The sequence below is a fragment of the Chiloscyllium punctatum genome, chromosome 24 (assembly GCF_047496795.1).
Source record: "Chiloscyllium punctatum isolate Juve2018m chromosome 24, sChiPun1.3, whole genome shotgun sequence".
Lineage (NCBI taxonomy): Eukaryota > Metazoa > Chordata > Chondrichthyes > Orectolobiformes > Hemiscylliidae > Chiloscyllium > Chiloscyllium punctatum.
The window spans coordinates 70,477,997-70,497,855 of NC_092762.1; the positions used below are offsets into that span (position 1 = coordinate 70,477,997).

The window sequence follows — 19,859 nt, forward strand, 5'->3', positions numbered from 1 at the left end:
GCCTACTTCATTAATCACTTCATATAAGGATGAACAAGCTTCTGCAGTTCACCAAGATTCATGAATAGTTAACAAGAATGACAATCCTATGTTTTTTATTTTCACTGCTACACTCCTCTTCTCTATCCTACCCCCCCCCCCCACGTGCGTGCACACACGCATGTACACACACCTCCTCCCCCATTATGCACGCACACATTCATACTCTTTTCCTGAAGGTGACTACTTAAGTTGTGGTACCCTTTATTGGAGTTTTAAGAGTAGTCTTTGGCCTCATTCTTTGCATACAAAAGCAAGGTACTGCAAACGCTAGATATGTTCACGCCAAGGATAGGCAGCATTCCTTAGGGTGAACTGGATTATATTTCATTTAACTATATTCCATAACTTTTTTTGGAGCTGGAAAAATGTTAGACTATTTCCAGTAAGCCCAGGGAACATTAGTGGATTGTTTATTGTAACTAGTTCCAAATATGCCAGCAGCAAAGTTGAGTATATCTTTTCCACAAACTTTTTCTGACCCTGCCTATTTGTTTTTAGTTATAGAGATTAACATAGATCGAACTATCCATCGAGGATCAACTTTTGTTTTTAACTTGTTTGAGTTTATTATTCAGAGGTAGATTCAAGTGTGCTAACTTGAATCTGAGGTTGATGCCTTCACAAGGCAGAACAGCTGATAGTCGTTGTATGATAACTTAGAATCTCTGTCTGTTAGCTTTGAATTATTTTCTTATGTTTAAGAATTTCTGATAGCACCTTGCAGCTGGTTTAGATGATTCTGATGTTTCATGATGCAACAAAACTGGGGAAAATGGATTTTTGTAGGTATTACTAGATTTGAATTAAAATCCATGTAGTGTTGATTTAGTTAAGATAATGGAATAAGAGCTAAATAATTTAGCAAGTGCAGTTGTGAATATTTGGAATTCACAAACACCTGAAGGTAGTATGGGCTCACTTGGTGAGTATATGTCAAGGTTGACTGACTTTCGGAATTTCAAAAAAATTTGTTGACACGGGTAGGATTGGGTTCAGAATTGGAGGTAAAACAGAAGATTCATTAAGATTGTATTGAATGGTGAGACAGGTAGAGGGACCCATGGTCTACATTTGTACCATTTTTCTTTTTAATGTTAAATATAAAAGCTGATTGCTGCAGGGTGTGGTGAAACTGCCACAATGTGATTAAATCCAACCTATCCTCCAGTTACACTGTAAGTAAGCAGGACATCTGATACCATGCAGCATAACCTTCAAATAGAATTGTTTAGTCTGGTGGTAACCTGGGAATTCATGTCAAACACATACATGACGTTTAAAAAAAATTTAAATATTGGGATTCCCACTTCATATCTTGATGCATTTACTTTGCAATTTATTTTATTTCCTTCCTTGTAAAACTGTTAGGAACATTATAGATATTAGCTTAAGTTTTAAGCTCCTAGTTTACTAGTGTTTAGGATTGATAGATGGCATTCATTTTAATAACATCAAGGTTGAGTAAAGGGAATTTTTTTTAATGGCAAAATTGAATAAGTCTTGGGAGGTGGTACAAGTTGCAGGAAACTAACAATGGAAAAAGTGGTATGAATTGGGGGGGTGTAGATACATTTTTCAAATGAATCAAAATGAGACCTGAAAACCAAGAGGAAAATGGACAAATTTGGAAATGACATCACCCCAATGAAAATGAGGGGTACTGATCGATCAGGTGATTTGCTCAATGACTTAAACTTGGCATAGTAAGTAGGCCACAAGCCTTGGTACCTAAGATTTCAGTTTTGGCAGGATGGTTGGAAAACTTTAGTGACTCAAATTTTCCAACATTAACTACTAGAATTTTTCCCAGAATACATAACACAGCTGTGGGCCATAACATTTTGTTTTAGACCCTCATGCTTAGTCAAGGGATATGTGGAAACAGGCAGTGAGTTAATAGTAACAGTACCATCAAGCAAACTGATGAATCATACGCATTGGCTTGCGGAATGGTTTATTGTGCTAAAATCACTTTTCCCATTGTCCTTTTTTATACCATACATAGCTGTGGTATTAAATTTTTAAATTGCAGTTTTTACAACTATTTTTAATAATATTGCAGAGGCACAGAGCTATGTGTGGTAATACCTCCGTAATGTCAGGCGAAGCAGTCGTGGGACAGCCGTCTGGATGCCAGGGTTCAGTTTCTGTATGGCCACGGAACAGGGAGGATCAAGAGAAAGCACTAAACTGGGACGAGGAGTTTAAGGAAGGAGACCAAGTTGGAGAGGGAGAGGTAGGGCAGGAGAGACTTGAAAAGCAATCCAGTAGAAAAATGTTGGTGGGGTTTACTTTTCAAAGGCATGAGGGGAGGGGGAAAACTACTGAACTAAGGGATTAAATTCCTGTGTTTTCTGTCTCCATCACCTGTAATTTTATAAACTGCTTTTGTATTCCATTGTGGGAAACTTTTTGGTGAAATAGCAAATCTCTGTTAATACACTTGAATTAAATTCACAATATAGTGTTATAAACTTACTAATTTTACATTATTGATCTGTATTATGCTGCATGAGGTAACACCATTTAAAGGGGATTCCATTTTGATTTATAGTCTGAACCGTCAGATTTGAAAATGGTGATTTGAAGTTAATGGATGGCAATCTCAGTATAAATTTTTTGGGTTTTAAAGGGAGATAGAAGTCTTGAGGAAGCAGCATTGAGAAAAAGTAAGGACTGTGGTTTTATATTCGTGTGTGCAAAATATTTAATAAGCAATGTACAACAAGGAATATGTTGAGATTAACTTTACTACCAATGACAATAGGCCATTTACCTGATTTGTTCTTGTGTCCTTATGACACAGCCCCCATTTATAACATTCAACTGCATTGTGAAGACCCGTAATATTTTAGACTGCATTATTTGCCGGATTACACAATATTATTAACAATTACTACATTTAATAATCAATTCAATTCAACTTACTTTCCAGAGGGAATGAGTTGGGATGGTGAATTCTTTTCTAGATGGCCAACAGAAAGCAAGGTGAAAGCATTTGGACAGAGAAAGTCTGCAGTAAGTTTGTAGTGGCTGAATGCTGTGTAAGCAAGGGCATGTTCTGGAGGGTAGTATCACCACCAAAGCAGGTGGACATTACTATATAGTGACAAGGAGGAATTTATATAATCATTCTAAATATTTACCACTCTTGGGCAAAAATTCTTCGTAATACTTTTTTTTTCACAAATTGCATTTCAATCATTTAAATTTGTCTGACATTCCTGGTTTAATTTCTAGTACCATTCTGGAGTTCCATATTTGCAGAGCCACCGAGAAAGGGCGGGGAGTGTAACTTGTCGTTGCGCTTGCAGAGAGCCCACGTGGACATGAGCTGAATGGCATGAATCTTTTCTATAATTCTTTATCACCCATCATTTCATCAAATGTCTATTCTATACTTGTTTCCTGCTTTAGACATTTTTTTTTAATGCTGTAACCAGATTACTGTCTACTCCTTTTGGCTTGTTTCTCTTATGTCATGCTTTTTCTGTCAGTCAGTCCCTGTGCTTCATTGTATTAGACTCAATACCAGAAACAGAACTAGCCACGAATTGTCTTTGCTTTCACACTTCTAAAATCCTGTAGGCTTGAACCCACATCTACCATTCTTTTCCATGGTTACCAATTAGATCGCACACTGAGCATTCTTCTAATTTGACATTCTAATCCTTTCATAAGAGACTCATTTAAATATAACTGCAATATTCTTTTGATTACAAAATAAAACTTAATAAATAGCAGGTGTAGACCTTGAGCCTATTAGGATCATGGCTGATCTTCCTCCACTCCATTCTACTTCCTTGCCCATTCCCAATGTTCCCTGATTTCCTTCTTTTTACAAAAAAAATCTGTCTATCCCAGCCTTGAATTGGACTTGCACAACCCTCTGGAGTTAAGTACCAAAGAATCACATTGTATGTGTGAAGAAATTTTCCCTCTTAAAATATTGTTTTAGCTGCTGTACAGTAATCTCCATTTTTAAAAAATTTATCTACAGCAATTTACATGTATTAAGTCTCTTCTCCTTCAGTTTGTTACCCAGTGCAAAAATGCAACCACTGCCCCTTTTTGAAATTGAATAGCATTCTTAATCTTCCTCCCCTGGTTATTCTTCAGGTGACAGTCCACGTGGAAAGGGCAATATTGTGGTTGTCACTCTAGCCAGATGTGGTAGTTTGTTTGATCAAGAGAAAGCTTTGAATATTTTAAGCCTAACTAAATACATTGCCCTGCATGATATCTGCTAAATAAATACAAATAGAAGTTGAATCAATTTTTTTGCCTGTCAGCAATATCAAATCATATAATGTTGTGTTTTAACACATTAAAAGTAAAACTGGTAAATTTCGATCACTGTTGAAATCCACGGTATTGAATGCTCCATTTTAAAGCTTTTTTTTTGCGCCAAGAATACTTTTTTAAAAATCTATTCCCGACTGGTGAGTAACAGTCTTGTATGTTTGTAACTTTTATCAATGTTTTGAAATCTACATTTGATGTAATAAATAGCAAAAATGAGGCTTCAATGTTTTCCTATTTGTTATAACTGGCAGTAAAGTGCTGTTAATGAGCTGTTGATAAATCAAACGGTTTTTGTTTCGTACATGATGTGTTTTTTCAGTTTAGTTTGTAAGTAGGAAACCTGTAAACTGTTTCTTTATTGAGGAACTGGCAAATAATGTGTGCTTTATAAACTAAGTTTTTTGTTTCATTGTATCATTTTTTGACTGTATATTAAGTGTTAGTTCTGTTCTGTTATATTGAGTGCTTACTATGATTTGACCAGTCTTTACACTGAAACCAAATGGTTGAACAGGTTGCTACTTTACCCATGTGAAGTTTGGAAAGATTATGTTCAATGATTTGTGTTATTACAGGAGGTTTGCTGAAATTATCATCGGAAAGAATGTACACATTGTAGAGCAGCTGATTAGGCTTAGTTTGATTCGACTAATCTTAGAGTAAGGTTTCATGCTCACTTAATCAAGATCATCATGCTAACAGTTTGTGAACATCTATTTCTCCTCTTAACAATCTGAAATATTCCTTCCCAAGCTTTATTAATAAAAGTGCAAAACAGTGTTCGTTTACTGGCTAAACTGCTAGTTGCATGAAGTGACATTGCTTTAATTTAGATTCCAGGTTGTTGACACCTAAGATCCAGCTTCCAACTGTTGCATTGCTTAATCTGGCTTCCTTATCTCAGTGGACTCAGACACAGGAAAACTTAGGTCTGTGCTCAGATTGAGTCTGATTCAGCAGTGTAAGTGATCTGAAGGAGAGTCTGTATGAAATCTAAACTCGTCAGAATTTCTTCGTCACATATCCACCTGTTTAGGTCTTGTTAATGAACTAGTTTAAATGGTCAGTGAGCAAAAGTGCAGAATATTGTCAGGCATCTAGTTCCTAAGTGACTCCATTTCAAATTGAAGAATGGAATAAATTAGAGATGAAAAATCTTTTAAGTTAATGTATATTTGAGCAGTGTGATGAGTATTCAGAAAGGTTTGCTGTTATTTATATCTCAGCATGACCGCGTTCAAAATTGTATCTAGTGGTTAAATCCACCTGTTGGAACAGAAAAACCTCCAACTCTCTGCAACCCGATTTTACAGATGTGCAGTGAATTCCTGATATCTAAATCATCATTTAGCTATCTGGCTTCCAGTTAATATCTGTTGCTCCTCTAAACCCAGGATTCTTGTAGGTACCAGACTTCTGCCTTTAGAGCAGTGGTGGGACCTACTCAAATTATTAAATTGTATTGGCTTCCTTGATCTTCTGGCTATCAGAATTCATGTTATGTGCCAGGCTTATTATTTTCAACTGATGAATTCATGGCCTGGCATCTTTCCGGTACTACTTGAGATGCAAAATTATAGTTAATATTAAGTCAACAGGAGGCTTCGACTGGCTGGCTGTTAATTAACCTATATGTTTGCCATCAGTCTTTGTGAAATAGTTGTTTATAATTATCTATTTAATTCAGATTTTGAGGAGGCGATGCATGATCTTGTTCAAGTGGACGTCAGGAAGTCTCTTCACTCTAAAAACCTAATATCTTCTCTTTTGATTATGTTGCCTAAAATGCAAGATGTACTTCACTGAAAAGACGTTGGACAATATCACAAGAAAAAGAGAAAACTGGAATCCTGCTCCAAAGAAAAATTCCAATCCAGTTTATTCTGAATTAGGACCAGTGAGAACATTGTTATTAGTTTTTGGCCTCTCTGAACATTTTATTGTGTTGGATGCTGAGAATGGGAATGGACTAGAATATCATATGCCTATGATTTGAATAGCTTGTCAGCATACTGACCATCAGAAGATAGCGAAACTGGATGAGGCACTGCAGGGTTGTTTGCTGTGTCAATGAAATTGTATTGTGAATTCAACCTGTCATCTGAAGAAAATGAAGTTGCGAGTGATTTTATTCTATTCACTTGGCTGTTTACCTCTTCTTTTTCTCTTTACAAGAAAGGAATGCATTACCTTTTGGCGATACTGCTCCAAGAGCATATGCATTAAAACTTTTCCAAACCAAATAAGAACCAGGAATTTGAAGTGGGATTCCCCCAAGCTGTAACTCATTCATGCCTTAATTGAACAAAAGTATTTTCTGTCAATAGTCAATTGATCAATAGTCATGTCATGGTGACAGAAAGTGGCCATAATGGTTGTATATCTTTTTGGTTAAACTTGAACTTATGTTAGTATCTATTTTAAAACTTTATTAATGCAGATCTTTATTCTTTTAATAATCATATATGAGCAAAATGTCTCATTTTGATTGTGATGCCTTGATTATTACTATATACTCTCCATCCAACACCACTGACAGCATATCTCCTGGGAGAAAGTTTTTAAAAATAAAACTACATTTAATAATTGGTTAATTTGTGGAGGGGACCTTCTAGGTGATACCTTTTTGGTTCATTATAGTAGATTACTTCGGCTGCCTCAATCAAAAAATGATTGGCTTGAAGGAGTTTAGCAAATTGCCATCATGCAGGATGACCCACAATTCCAGAAATTCACTATTCCTTGAGAACAGGATCTCCACATTTTGCTCAGATCTAACCTTGCACCATCTAAGATTTTGTCCCTCAATCTATTTAATTGACAGAGGAGAAAAAAACTTCCAATTGGAGCATAGTGTATTTTCTTTATAAGCTGACATAACCTGTGGTTTTGGTAAGGCCACACCTGGAATGCTGTGTACTGTTTTGTTGCTGTAGCTAAGGAATAAAGTGCTTGGAGCAGATGCACTGAGGATCCACTTAATTGATTTTTTTTTTGGAATTGGAGCATCGGCTGGCTCTGTTTTGTGTGGAGTTTGGAAGAATGAGAGGCGATTTCATTGCAGCATAAGATTTTGATAAGATTGCACTGGTTCGAGGCAGAGGGGCAGTTTTTTTTGGCCCCTTCCCACAAAACTTAAAACTAGGGAAATTTGGCATACATCTTGCCCTGAGATGAGGAAAACTGTTTTCCCTCATTGTATTGCCACTCATAGTCATAGAGATGTACAGCATAGAAACAGACCCTTTGGTCCATGCCGACCAGTTATCCCAACCCAATCTAGTCCCACCTGCCAGCACCTGGCCCATTTCCCTCCAAACCCTTCCTATTCATATACCCATCCAAATGCCTCTTCAATGTTACAATTGTACCAGCCTCCACCACTTCCTCTGGCAGCTCATTTCAAACCTGTATCAACCTCTGTGAAAAAGTTGCCCCTTAAGTCTCTTTTATATCTTTCCCCTCTTACCCTAAACCTATGCCCCCTAATTCTGGACTCCCTGACCCCAGGGAAAAGACTTGGCCTATTTACCCTATCCATGCCCCTCATAATTTTGTAAACCTCTATAAGGTCACCCCTCCACCTCCTACACTCCAGAGAAAACAGGCCCAGCCTGTTCAGCCTCTCCCTATAGCTCAAATCCTCCAACCACTCCTTGGGTTTGTCTGCCTATCTGGTTTCTCAGTCATTAAGTATATTCAAGATTGAGATAGAACCCAAAGAAATTTGAAGGATATTGAGATTTAGTAAGAAAGTGGTGTTAAAGTTTAAGATCAGCTGTGATTTTTACTGAATTGAGGAGGTGGTTCAAACTCCTGTTTTCTTTTAAATCAACCTGAGTTTATACTTCCTTAAAATGTTGACTCCCAAATGCTTTGGCATACCTTGATAACTTTTTTAAACTGACTTATACTGAGAATTAGTTTATTGGCCCTCCTGTACATTCTCTCCAAAGCCAGCTTACCCACAATATGAAGATACCAAAGTGTAACAGTTTTCCAATTGTGGAAGGACGAAGTAGTATTTAGCAAAATCAGGAAATGCTGTAAATATTCAATGGGTCAGGTAGCATCTGTGGAGAGAAACAGAATTAATGTCTCTGGTCAGTGAGCTTTATCAGCACTGTAATCTATACTTACCAATGTCCATCTTGTCCCTTTTTAAAGATGTGCATTATGTTAGCCTGTTTTCAGTTTATGACTGTCCTAGAATGCAGTAAACTACTAAAATTATGGGTACATGTCAAGTCCCCTTGAGGGATGTCTGGATACTGTACATCTGAGTTGCTCTTTGTATTTTAATTCCTTGATTTGATCTAAAATACTAAATTCAATGAGTAGGATATCACTGGTTTTCTTGATGTTTAAATTTTCATCATGGAGGATAAGTTTCAAGAATGCATTTATTCCTACCATACTCAGTAAGTCCTTTGCAACTGTCCTTAAGTATCTTTCAATTATTAGGTCGTCTTTGTTCTCTGAATCATTGCATAGCAGACAAGTTTTTTCTTTCATTGCTTCCAGAATTTTCTGAAATCTTTTTCTATTTTGCTTTTTAGTTGATGTAAATAGCTTTTTGTGTTTCCTTTGCTTTTCCTTAAACTAAAATCTGGTTCAAGATTAGACTTTTTCTAGAAATATGTTCTTAATATGTATTTCCATCCAGCTTAAAATAAATGCTAACAAATTTAGGAAATTGAAAGCGAAAACTTCTTAATGGAGGAAATCTACTTATCAGCTTTAATGGTCTTAATCAGTTTATTTTTACTCCATGACTACTTGCACTGTACTTAAACACGAAATTGAATAACTACTTAAAGTAAAAGAAAATTTATTACTTGAAATGAGTTTCTATTTTAAATAAAAAGCTGCTGTAGTCCCGAAAGTCTGGCTTAGTATGTCTTCCAGTGCTAAAAAATTGCAAATTTTGATGCCTATAAAATGTTTAGTCACTTTTTTTGGACTGTTTATTTGCAGGAGGAAAATATATGCTTGTGTATATATAGTGCAAGTCTAATGCACCTGTTTGTTCCTCAGGCAAGACTCTTTGATGAACCACAGCTTGCCAGCTTATGTCTGGAAAATATTGATAAAAACACTTCAGATGCAATCAATGCAGAAGGTTTTACAGATATTGATTTAGGTAAGTTTATGACTAAAGCAGATGAGTTTTTAGCCTTTTTTAAACCACTTCAGTTTTTAGGTATGCAATGAAGAAATATTTTTGAGAAGTGATAGGAAATGGGAAAAATTGTTTTTTTAGATTTTTTTCATTTGTTAATTCTACTTCTAATTCAAAATGGATGTTGTGATTCTTATGCCACTTTTTAAAATCTTTCATGATTGAAAATATTAATTTCAAAATGAATTATTAATTATAAGTATTCTGATTTAAATGATATTCCAAATTTAGAATTATGCAGCTTAGGACAAAAATGTAAAATAAAAAGCAAACAACCTTTTGTTTATTCAAAGGTTTTTGATGTCACTGGCTCGGGCAGTATTTATTGCCAATCCCTAATTGCATAGAGGGCAGTTAAGAGCCAAGTATATTGCTATGGGTCTGGAGTCATATGCAGGCTAGACCAGGTCAAGATGGTAGTTTCTTTCCCTAAAGGACATTAGTGAACCTGATGGGGGCTTTGTTTCCCCAGTAATTGGCAATGATTTCATGATCATCACTAGACTGCTAATTCCACATTTATTTCAGATAAAATTCCAATATGTGCCATGGTAGGATTGGAACAGAAGTCCCTAGAACATTAACAGAATCTCTGGATTAGTATTCTAGTGATAATGCCACTAGGCCAACACCTCCCCTCCCTAAATGACATGACTGGCATAACCTTCATTCTCAAGATGTAAACTATGTATGAGATATCTTCTCAACCAGAAATTGTGCACCTACATCTTTAGTTGGCTCCAAATTTTCTTTGGCAAAACTTTTGCCTTAATTAGAAAAGTCTGATCTGAGAAACCAAATATCTTGTGTTTGTCAAAACCTTTTGATACATACAATGTCTAAGCAGTTCAGTGTGGAAACACCAACAACTCCATATTTCCCTGAGTAGAGAGATAAGTTAGTTTGAATTTCCTAGATCTGATGTTTTCTCTCTCTCTCTCTCTCTCTCTCTCTCTCTCTCTCTCTCTCTCTCTCTCTCTCTCTCTCTCTCTCTCTCTCTCGCTCAAGACCATCAAACCAGTTTTTACATGCACTGGTTATAATTAATCAGCAGTAAACAATGTTCTTATGAATAAGACTCCCAGAGATGGAAGGGTTCTTTCGAAACAGCAGATACTCTCCTGTCCTACTTCATATTTCAAGACTGTCTTGGCAACTTATATCAAGTCTTAAGTATTTTTATTTATAGTCAGTCAAATCCAAATTCCATTTAAAAGAAAAATCAATGTACAGTGGAACCTCTATTATCGGAAGGACACAGGCGGGGTGTATTTCATTCGTTAAATCAAGTTCAGGATGATCGAATGCCAGATAACATAGTTTAACCAAGCATCAGGACCTTGTGATCTTGCCAGATAATGTGAAATTCAGATAATCGCGTTTCCTCTGTATATGCGATTATACCAAATTTTAATCCCAGTCAAACCTGGAATATCTTGTGGTCCCCTCAGGATTATTCCTCACTTACCATGCAATGGCCCAACCACCAAATTTAACTGTTTCCACAAGAGATTTGAATTTTTCTCTCCTTTATTAACTATTTAGTGCATTCAATGATGTAGCTGCTACTATCTAGACAAGAGGAATCCTGGAGACAGTAATTTTCTTTCAGGTTGTCTTGGCTGTTTTGTACATGTTTTACTACCATAACGAGTTCCTAAAAATCCTGTTAACTGTTCGTAATTACTCCAGATGTTTTTTTAAAATGTAGTGTAATATGCCTGATTAATAGTTAGATGTAAATTTTGTCTTAAGTTTCTGATTGCATAGTAGCCTGGACTTGGATTTCTGTAGTATAATGGATCCTAACACTTTCTAATATTTTATCCCATATTTAGTCCTTCTATTTGGTTTTTAGCATAATGCAAAATGCTAGTACCAAATCATATAGTAGGTATATAATGTCATATTTTCCTTACTCAAGAATTAATATTCAATGATTGACCTGTATAACACAGAATGGAACTGCATATTGATAACGAATTTTACAGCCTTTGTAGCCATTCAGGCATGTGCTACTTTTCCTGAACTGAAATTTGGTGCAATCCAAATACCTTTCTTTCCCCTCACCAATATCTTCAAATGCTTTACAAATTCCTGAGTATATCTTCCTCCAACAACCTTTCAATTCCATCTTAAATACTGCACCTATGTCATCTTGCTTGCAAATTTCCTCTCGTACCACACCAATCCAAATCTTCTGACTGATTGTCATATAAGGTTCTGAAAGCCACTTGTTTATGACAAAAGCCTGCTTACAATCTAAATTTATGTAAAATAGGACTTCTTTTGAAAGAATAAAAATACATCTACAATCTGATTATCTGTGCATTGATTTACAATGTGCTCACATACTTGTCAGTTGCAGACTCAGTTCCCAAAATTTCTTATTGTTCTTTTAAACTTTGTTTATGTCACTGGATGTTTAACAATATAAATTACAATAGAGTTTCAAAAAGAGAATTCAACAGATGGTGAAAACTAAATAGTGGTGTGTACACAGTTTAAAAATCACCCAACACCAGGTTATAGTCCAACAGGTTTAATTGGAAGCACTAGCTTTTGGAGCACCACTCCTTCAGGTGGTTGCTTGTGCTTGCAATTAAACCTGTTGGACTAAACCTGATGTGATTTTTAACATTATCCAGATGGATTTTCATCAATATGTCGTAGTGTTGTTACTCTGCTTTTGGCACTTGGAGCTCTCTAACATTTTGAACTTATTCTCATCAAAGTTCTGGTCTTGGACATTTTGGTTTCTGAACTGGAGTTGCACTATAAGTATTCTATGTATTGGCATATGGGACAGAGATTAAGGATCTTTGGATACTTTTTTGGAGTGGTGTATTTGTTACTAAGAAAAAGTCTCATCTGGAGGCTTCCAAGTTGCTGACTTCAACATTTGTCTCTCAGATACGCTGATGGCAGTGCTAGAACGTGACACTCTTGGAATTCGAGAAATTCGGTTATTTAATGCTGTGGTTCGCTGGGCAGAAGCAGAATGCCAACGACAGCAGCTTCAACTTACTCCTGAAAACAAACGTAAAGTGTTAGGAAAAGCATTGTCACTGATTCGTTTTCCTCTAATGACCATTGAGGAGTTTGCAGCAGGTAACTGACTATGGCATGATTTATTACTTGAAAGTATAAATGAATTTCTAAGACTTTATGTAGTCCAGTTCTCTTCATGAAACTGTTGAACTTGTGTAGTATGTTTTAATTTAGTAGTCAGTGCTTCAGATGTCAGTGTTATGTACATCTAGGCATTATGTACAGCATGGAAATGGACCCTTCAGTCCAATTTGTCCAAGCTGACTAGATATCCCAACTGAAATCTAGTCCCACCTGCCAGCACCCAGCCCATATCCCTCCAAACCCATCCAAATGCCTTTTAAATGTTGTAATTGTTCAAGCTTCCACCACTTCCTCTGGCAGCTCATTCTATATACGTACCACCCTCTGTGCAGAAGACGTTGACACCTTGGGTCTTTTTTTTTTCTCTTTCCCCTCTCTCATCCTAAACCTATGCCCTCTAGTTCCAGACTTCCCCAACCCAGGGAAAAAACTTTGTCTATTTATCGTATCTATGCCCCTCATGATCTTAAACCTCTATAAGGTCACCCTCTCAGCCACCAATGCTCCAGGGAAAACAGCCCCAGCCTAGTCAACCTCTTCCTCTAGCTTAAATCATACATGCCTGGCAGCATCCTTATAAATCTTTTCTGAACCCTTTTCAAGTTTTACAACATCTTTCAGATAGAAAGGAGACCAGATTTGCACGCAATTATCCAACAGTGTCCTGTACAGCCGCAACATGACCTCTCAACTCCTATACTCAATACTCTGACCAATAAAAGAAAGCATACCAAACGCCGCCTTCACTATCCTATCTACCTGTGACTTCACTTTCAAGGAGCTATGAACCTGCACTCCAAGGTCTTTGTTCAGCAACACTCCCTAGGACCTTACCATTAAGTGTATAAGTCCTGCTAAGATTTGCTTTCCCAAAATGCAGCACCTCGCATTTATCTGAATTAAACTCCATCTGCCACTTCTCAGCCCATTGGTCCATCTGGTCAAGATCCCGTTGTAATCTGAGATAACCTTCTTTGCTATCCATTACACCTCCAATTTTGGTGTCATATACCTCCTATGTCACATCCAAGTCATTTTTATAAATGACAAAGTAGTAGACCCAGCACTGATCCTTATGGCACTCTACTGGTCACAGGTCTCCAGTCTGAAAACTAACCCTCCACCACCACCCTCTGTCTTCTACCTTCGAGCCTGTTCTGTATCCAAATGGTTAGTTCTCTCTTATATTCCATGAGCTTGAACCTTGCTAACCAGTCTCCTATGGGAAACCTTGTGGAATGCCTTACTGAAGTCAGATCACATCCACTGCTCTGCCCTTCTCAATCCTCTTGATTGACTTTTTGAAGTAGTAACAAAGTTTGTGAGACATGACTTCCCACACACAAAAGCCATGTTGACTATCTCTAATTAGTCCTTACCTTTCCAAATATATGTGCATCCTGTCCCTCAGGATGCCCTCCAATAACTTGTCCACCACTGTCAGGCTCACCGGTCTATAGTTCCCTGACTTGTCCTTGCCACCTTTCTTAAACAGTGGCACCACATTATCCAACCTCCAGTCTTCTGGCACCTCATCTGTGACTATCTCAGCAAAGGGGCCAGCAATCACTTTTCTAGCTTCCCACTGAATTCTGGGTTACTCTTGATCAGGTCTTGGGGATTTATCCACCTTTATGCGTTTCAAAACATCCAGCACTTCCTCCTCCTATGGGCATTTTTCAAAATGTCACCATCTATTTCCCTACATTTTTATATCGTCAATGTCCTTTTCCACAGTAAACACTGATGCAAAATATTCATTTAGTATCTTCCCCCATCTCCTGCGGCTCCACACAAAAGCCGTCCTGCTGATCTTTGAGGAGATTCTCTCCCTAGTTGCCCTTTTTTTTTATTGTTAATGTATTTGTAATAACCCTTTGGATTCTCCTTCACTCTATTTGCCAAAGCTATTTCATATCCCCTTTTAGCCCTCCTGATTTCCCCCACCCCTCTCCCCAGTATATTCCTACTGGCTTTATACTCTTCTAAGGATTCACTTGATCTATTCTATCCTTTTCTTCACTAAATAAATTGAGGGTTTGGTTATCCAGCATTCCCTACACTAACCAGCCTTTCCTTTCACCCTAACAGGAATATACTGTTTCTGGACTCTCATTTTTCATTTCTGAAGCATCCCATTTTCCAGCTGTCCTTTTACCTATGAACATCTGCCCCCAATCATCTTTTGAAAGTTCTTGCCTAATACCATCAAAATTGGCCTTCCTCCAATTTAGAACTTCAACTTTTATATCTAGTCTGTCCTTTCCATCACTATTTTAAAGCTATTTTAAAGAATTATGGTCGCTGGCCCCAAAGTGCTCCCTTGCTGACACCTCAGTCACCCGCTCTACCATTTTTCCCCAAGAGTAGGTCAAGGTTTGCACCTTCTCTAGTAGGTACATCCCCTCACTGAATCAGAAAATGTTCTCTTACGAGAACATTTATCAGAACTGACTGTACATATACATCTTTTTTTCCACTTCCATGTGGCCATTGATATCTGCCCATGGTGTTTGAGTGGTAGCTATGGAATTGGGACTGGAGGGCACGAAGAAGTAATAAGTAATGTGGATAATGGGAAACCTGTAGATGTGGTGTACTTGGGTTTCCAAAAGGCATTTGAGGTGCAACAGCAAAGGTTACTCCACACAAAGAAAATGAGACTATGGTTTGGGATAACATTTTAACATAAAGGATTTAGCTAACAGAGTTAATGGTTCATTTTCAGATAAATAAATAGTTATTAGTAGAGTGGCATAGAATCACCGTTGGGACCCCAATTGTTTATGATCTGTTAATGACTTGGATGAAGGGACCAAATGTATGATTCTTAAATTTACTGATGGCATAAAGTTAATTTGGAGAGTATGTTGTGGTGGGGATAAAATGAGGCTCGACAGGGAATGAGTGGGCAAACATTTGACAGATTGGGCATAAAATGGGAAAATATGAACTTAGAAAGCATAGCACCATTTCTTTTTACAGAAAGAGATGTTAACTTTTGAGTTAGAGAATCTGGGTATCGTGGCATGTGAATGTCCCAAAGCTCATTTCCAGGTGCAGCAAGTGATTAGGAAAACAAATGGCATGTTGCTTATCGCAAGGGGAATGGAATAGATTTTTTTTTTAGTCGACCTATTCGGAGAAGTTATTTACACATCCATAAATCAGGTGGGATGTGAACCCAGGTCTCCTGGCTCAAAGGTATGGACAATACTATTCCATCGATAGACTTTACCATTTGCTTATTCAGTCACAGCTGTCCAATATTGTCCCCAGGGTCCTGGCAGTGTGCTCCTTTTTCTGTTGTCACCAGCAACAGCACTTCTAATGCTTCCGTGCTAAAGATAGTCACACTGGGTCCTGCACCACCTCCGACGCTGGACATAGACTGTCGGGTCCTGGCTCAGAATCAACCAGAGTCCTGGCTCATCATCTGATACTGTCACCTGAGATGGGTTCAGGTTAAAATCAATTCAGTAATGATCTCCTTGAAAGGAAGAGCAGCCTAAAAGGGTGGGGTCTCCTACTCTTGATCCTTGTTTGAGAGATCTGGTCATCACATGGTTTCCACTTGCATTTTTCAGAGGGGCCCACTAAATATCAATTTTTTTTTGTGTGTGGTTTTCTCTCCTGAGCATAGGGCAACTGAAACCAATTGCCCACTCCCTACCACCACTATGGCTTAGTTTCTTTATTTGTCAGACAAATGGAAAATTTAGTTTTCGTGATAACTAATTTCTAAAATCCGAATAAAATAAAATGTTTTACCTCCCACAGGACCTGCACAGTCAGGAATTCTAACAGACCGAGAGGTCGTTAGTCTTTTTCTACATTTTACAGTCAACCCGAAGCCTAGAGTAGAGTTTATAGACAGACCTCGATGTTGTCTGAGAGGCAAAGAGTGTAGCATCAATCGTTTCCAACAAGTGGAAAGCCGTTGGGGCTACAGTGGTACAAGCGATCGAATAAGGTAAGGGATTTCTATTCGGGTAAATCTCCAAGGTTCATTGGTGACAGGAATTAATAATTTGATGCTGAGATTTATGGACTCTGGATGCCCCATTTTTATTTGATCTTCCTTTTTATTTGTGAGAATTGGACACCTAAACTGAGGTAGTGTACAAAAGTCCTTGCGTCTGCTGTAGATCTATTAATCATCCAGGATTCCTGTTTCAGCTTGTTACCCAATGATTCCCCTAATAGAAGGTTGACTGTAAGTTCCACTTTTCATGTCACTACTCTGCAAACCATTTCCACCCCCCCCCCCCATAGCAAGTTCAAATAAATTGCTAATGGTGTCTAGACTTCAGTGAAGGACTACATGTGCAATAAATAAGTATCTATCAGCAGCACTTGAACAACAACAGAAGGGAACAAAATGTGAGGGAATTTGTGGAAAAGGCAGTGTTTTCAGAAGCCAGACCTTGATCTAAAGTCAATTTTTAGACATCTTTACCTAAGCTTGGAAATGTGTTCCTACTTAATTAGTAATATAAGATACTTTCTTGGGATATATAGCAACGTGTTGCAATCTGGAATGCTACCTTAAGCACTAACCAGGAACTGATTTAATAGCTTTCAAATATGATATATACTTGAAAACTTTTAGGGTTAGGAAGCAACGATTAATTTATTAGCTATTTCAAAGATCAGAATTGGCCACCTTGTGTGTTGCATGATTCCGATGCAGTTGTGTTCTTATTGTTTAAACTAAATTTGCAAGTCACTATCCGATTTTTAAAAAAGGGTATCCAAAGTTGTTTCTCTATTAAGAGCCCCTATGATGTGGAAGCAGGCCATTTGTCCTATCCAGTCCACACCGACCTTCCAAAGAGTAACCCATCCAAACACATTCTCCTACCCTATACTTATCCCTGACTACTGATTTCCTGAGGAAAGGCTTATGCCTGAAACATGCTCATGCTCATCGGATGCTGTATGACCTGCTGTGCTTTTCTAGCACCATACTCTCTCCTCTAATCTCCAGCATCTGCAGTGCTCACTTTCTCCTGTTGCACCTAACCTACATATCCCTGAATAACCTGAAATTTAGGGTATCTTAAGCCTAATTCTTCTGTTACTTGCTAAACTAAGCCAAAACAAGATATTTGTTCAATATTCATTTATCATTGTGAAACCTCTTCACACTTTTGAAGTGTGGGAAGATCTGCTATCTCATTGGTCAGTTTAGGTCCCAAATCCACTAATTGCCTTTCCACAACTATTTGGGTTTTTAAATATCTAGTAGATTTTCACCAGTTGAAAAGAAACTCTACAGCTGAAGTTCAGGTGTAGTTTCAAAAAGTAGCATCAGGTCAAAGGGACTGTCATCCAGATAGAATGTACTGAGAGCTGCAGTTTAGCATCAGTATGATTTTAGGCAATCATACGAGGAATATTGTGTAGTAATAGCAGTTGAATTATGTTCCCTACAATATAAATTTACTGGTCAGTTTTCTTCTGATTGGAAGATGACATGGATTTAAACTGTTCTAATATGATCTTTTTGTTTTTTAATTCCACAGGTTTACTGTGAATAGAAGGATATTTGTGGTTGGGTTTGGCTTGTATGGATCAATACATGGACCCACAGACTATCAAGTAAATATACAGGTAAAATAAATCCAATTTCTATAGCATTGTTCAGGAATAGAAAGTCCTGTTCTAGAACACTTAACAACCAATTGAGCTTTTTTTTTCCCAAGTGTAGCTATTGGTATAATATAGGAAATATTGACCGTTCGCTTGATCATTGAAGGGTCTTGAACATGAATATAACATTGTAATCTATTTGTGGTGATTGAGGGATAAATACGAATCAGAATGCTGTGAAGAAGGTAGGGCATAAGGTATTGGAATCTTATGCTCATCTTTTAAAAGGGCAAATGCAGCTTCTGTTTAGCAGTTGAACCAAAGGATGGCTATGTAGTGTCTCAGTAATGCACTGATAGTTTGGATTAAATGTTCTGGAGTTGGAGCTTAGCCAACAGCTGCCTGATTCGGAGTTGAATATGTCACAAACTGAGCCACAGGTGACACTGATACCCTAATTATTCCTAATGCTAACGCAAGTCACTTTGTGCCAAAATAAATTGTGATAATCAGCAATTAACATTACTAGATGATTTTAGAATTATGAAGGAAATATGGTAAGAAAAGTGTGTGTGGACAGAGGGGGATATCACTGGAGAAGTTCGACAGTTTTGGTAGCATCTGTGGAGTTAAAGCAGTGGTAATGTTTGAGATTCGATTACCCTTCATCAGAACTAATAGAGGTCTATATGCTGCAGATAGTGGGTGAGGACAGTATGTAGTCCAACAGGTTTATTTGGAAGCTTGTACTTGTACTCCCAATGTAACCTGGTGTTGTGTGATTTTTAACTTTGTCCACCCCAGTCCAACACCGGCACCACCTCCTCCTCACTCTTCCTGCAGTAGGTGGAGATGGAGCCCCAGAAAGAGAGCACAGCAGTCAGGGAACTAAAGGGTTGGACATTGGTGAGGGAGGGAGAAAGAAAAGCTGAACATGAGGCAACAGGTGAAAATGGGGTTGGCTGTGCCTGAAGCAGCCCCATGTCATGACAAGGGCCTGAGCTGTGGGCTGGGTTGGGTGAGTCCAGAACTAGAGGGCATAGGTTTAGGGTGAGAGGGGAGAGATATAAAGGGACCCAAGGGGCAACTTTTTCGCCCAGTGGGTGGTGCGTGTGTGGAATGAACTGCCAGAGGAAGTGGTGGAAGCTGGTATAGTTAGACATTTTAAAAGGTATCTAGATGATGGGTTTATAGGGATTTGGGCCAATTGCTGGCAAATGGAACTAGATTAATTTAGAATATCTGGTTGGCATGGTGAGTTGGACTAAAGGGTCTGTTTCCGTACCTCCTACTATAGGAGGAAGTCGGAGTGTAACAGTAAATGGAATTAACTGGGTAGGGACAGCTAATTTGCATCATGAATATTTTAAACCTTTTTGAAAAAAAACAAACTTTTGCTCTTTCATTTAGCTTCAAATTATTTCTAAATTTCTAAAATTAAATATCTACGAAAATAAAATTCTCGTCGATCATCAGACTATCTCAAACACACTTGTACACAAGTGCTATTTTTTAAAAATCCTAAATTGTTGTGAAATGTGGAGGTGGTAAAGATTGTTATTACCTATCCCTTTTGGGTGCCTTGAGCAGGTGATAGACT

At 37.8% G+C, this 19,859-nt stretch overlaps 1 protein-coding gene across 5 annotated transcripts in view; it reads left to right on the forward strand.

The window, feature by feature from the left end:
• The window catches only part of LOC140494680 (BTB/POZ domain-containing protein 2-like), a 49,269-nt gene that overhangs the window by 17,577 nt on the left and 11,833 nt on the right, over positions 1 to 19,859 (forward strand). For 3 of the 5 annotated variants that reach the window (XM_072594142.1, XM_072594143.1, XM_072594146.1), the window contains exons 3-7: positions 2,105 to 2,278; positions 9,385 to 9,490; positions 12,443 to 12,640; positions 16,445 to 16,637; positions 18,193 to 18,280. In XM_072594142.1, coding sequence (XP_072450243.1) covers positions 2,105 to 2,278; positions 9,385 to 9,490; positions 12,443 to 12,640; positions 16,445 to 16,637; positions 18,193 to 18,280 — 759 coding nt within the window. The remainder of the gene's footprint in view (positions 1 to 2,104; positions 2,279 to 9,384; positions 9,491 to 12,442; positions 12,641 to 16,444; positions 16,638 to 18,192; positions 18,281 to 19,859) is intronic. The other 2 variants (XM_072594144.1, XM_072594145.1) reach the window with 1 other exon arrangement.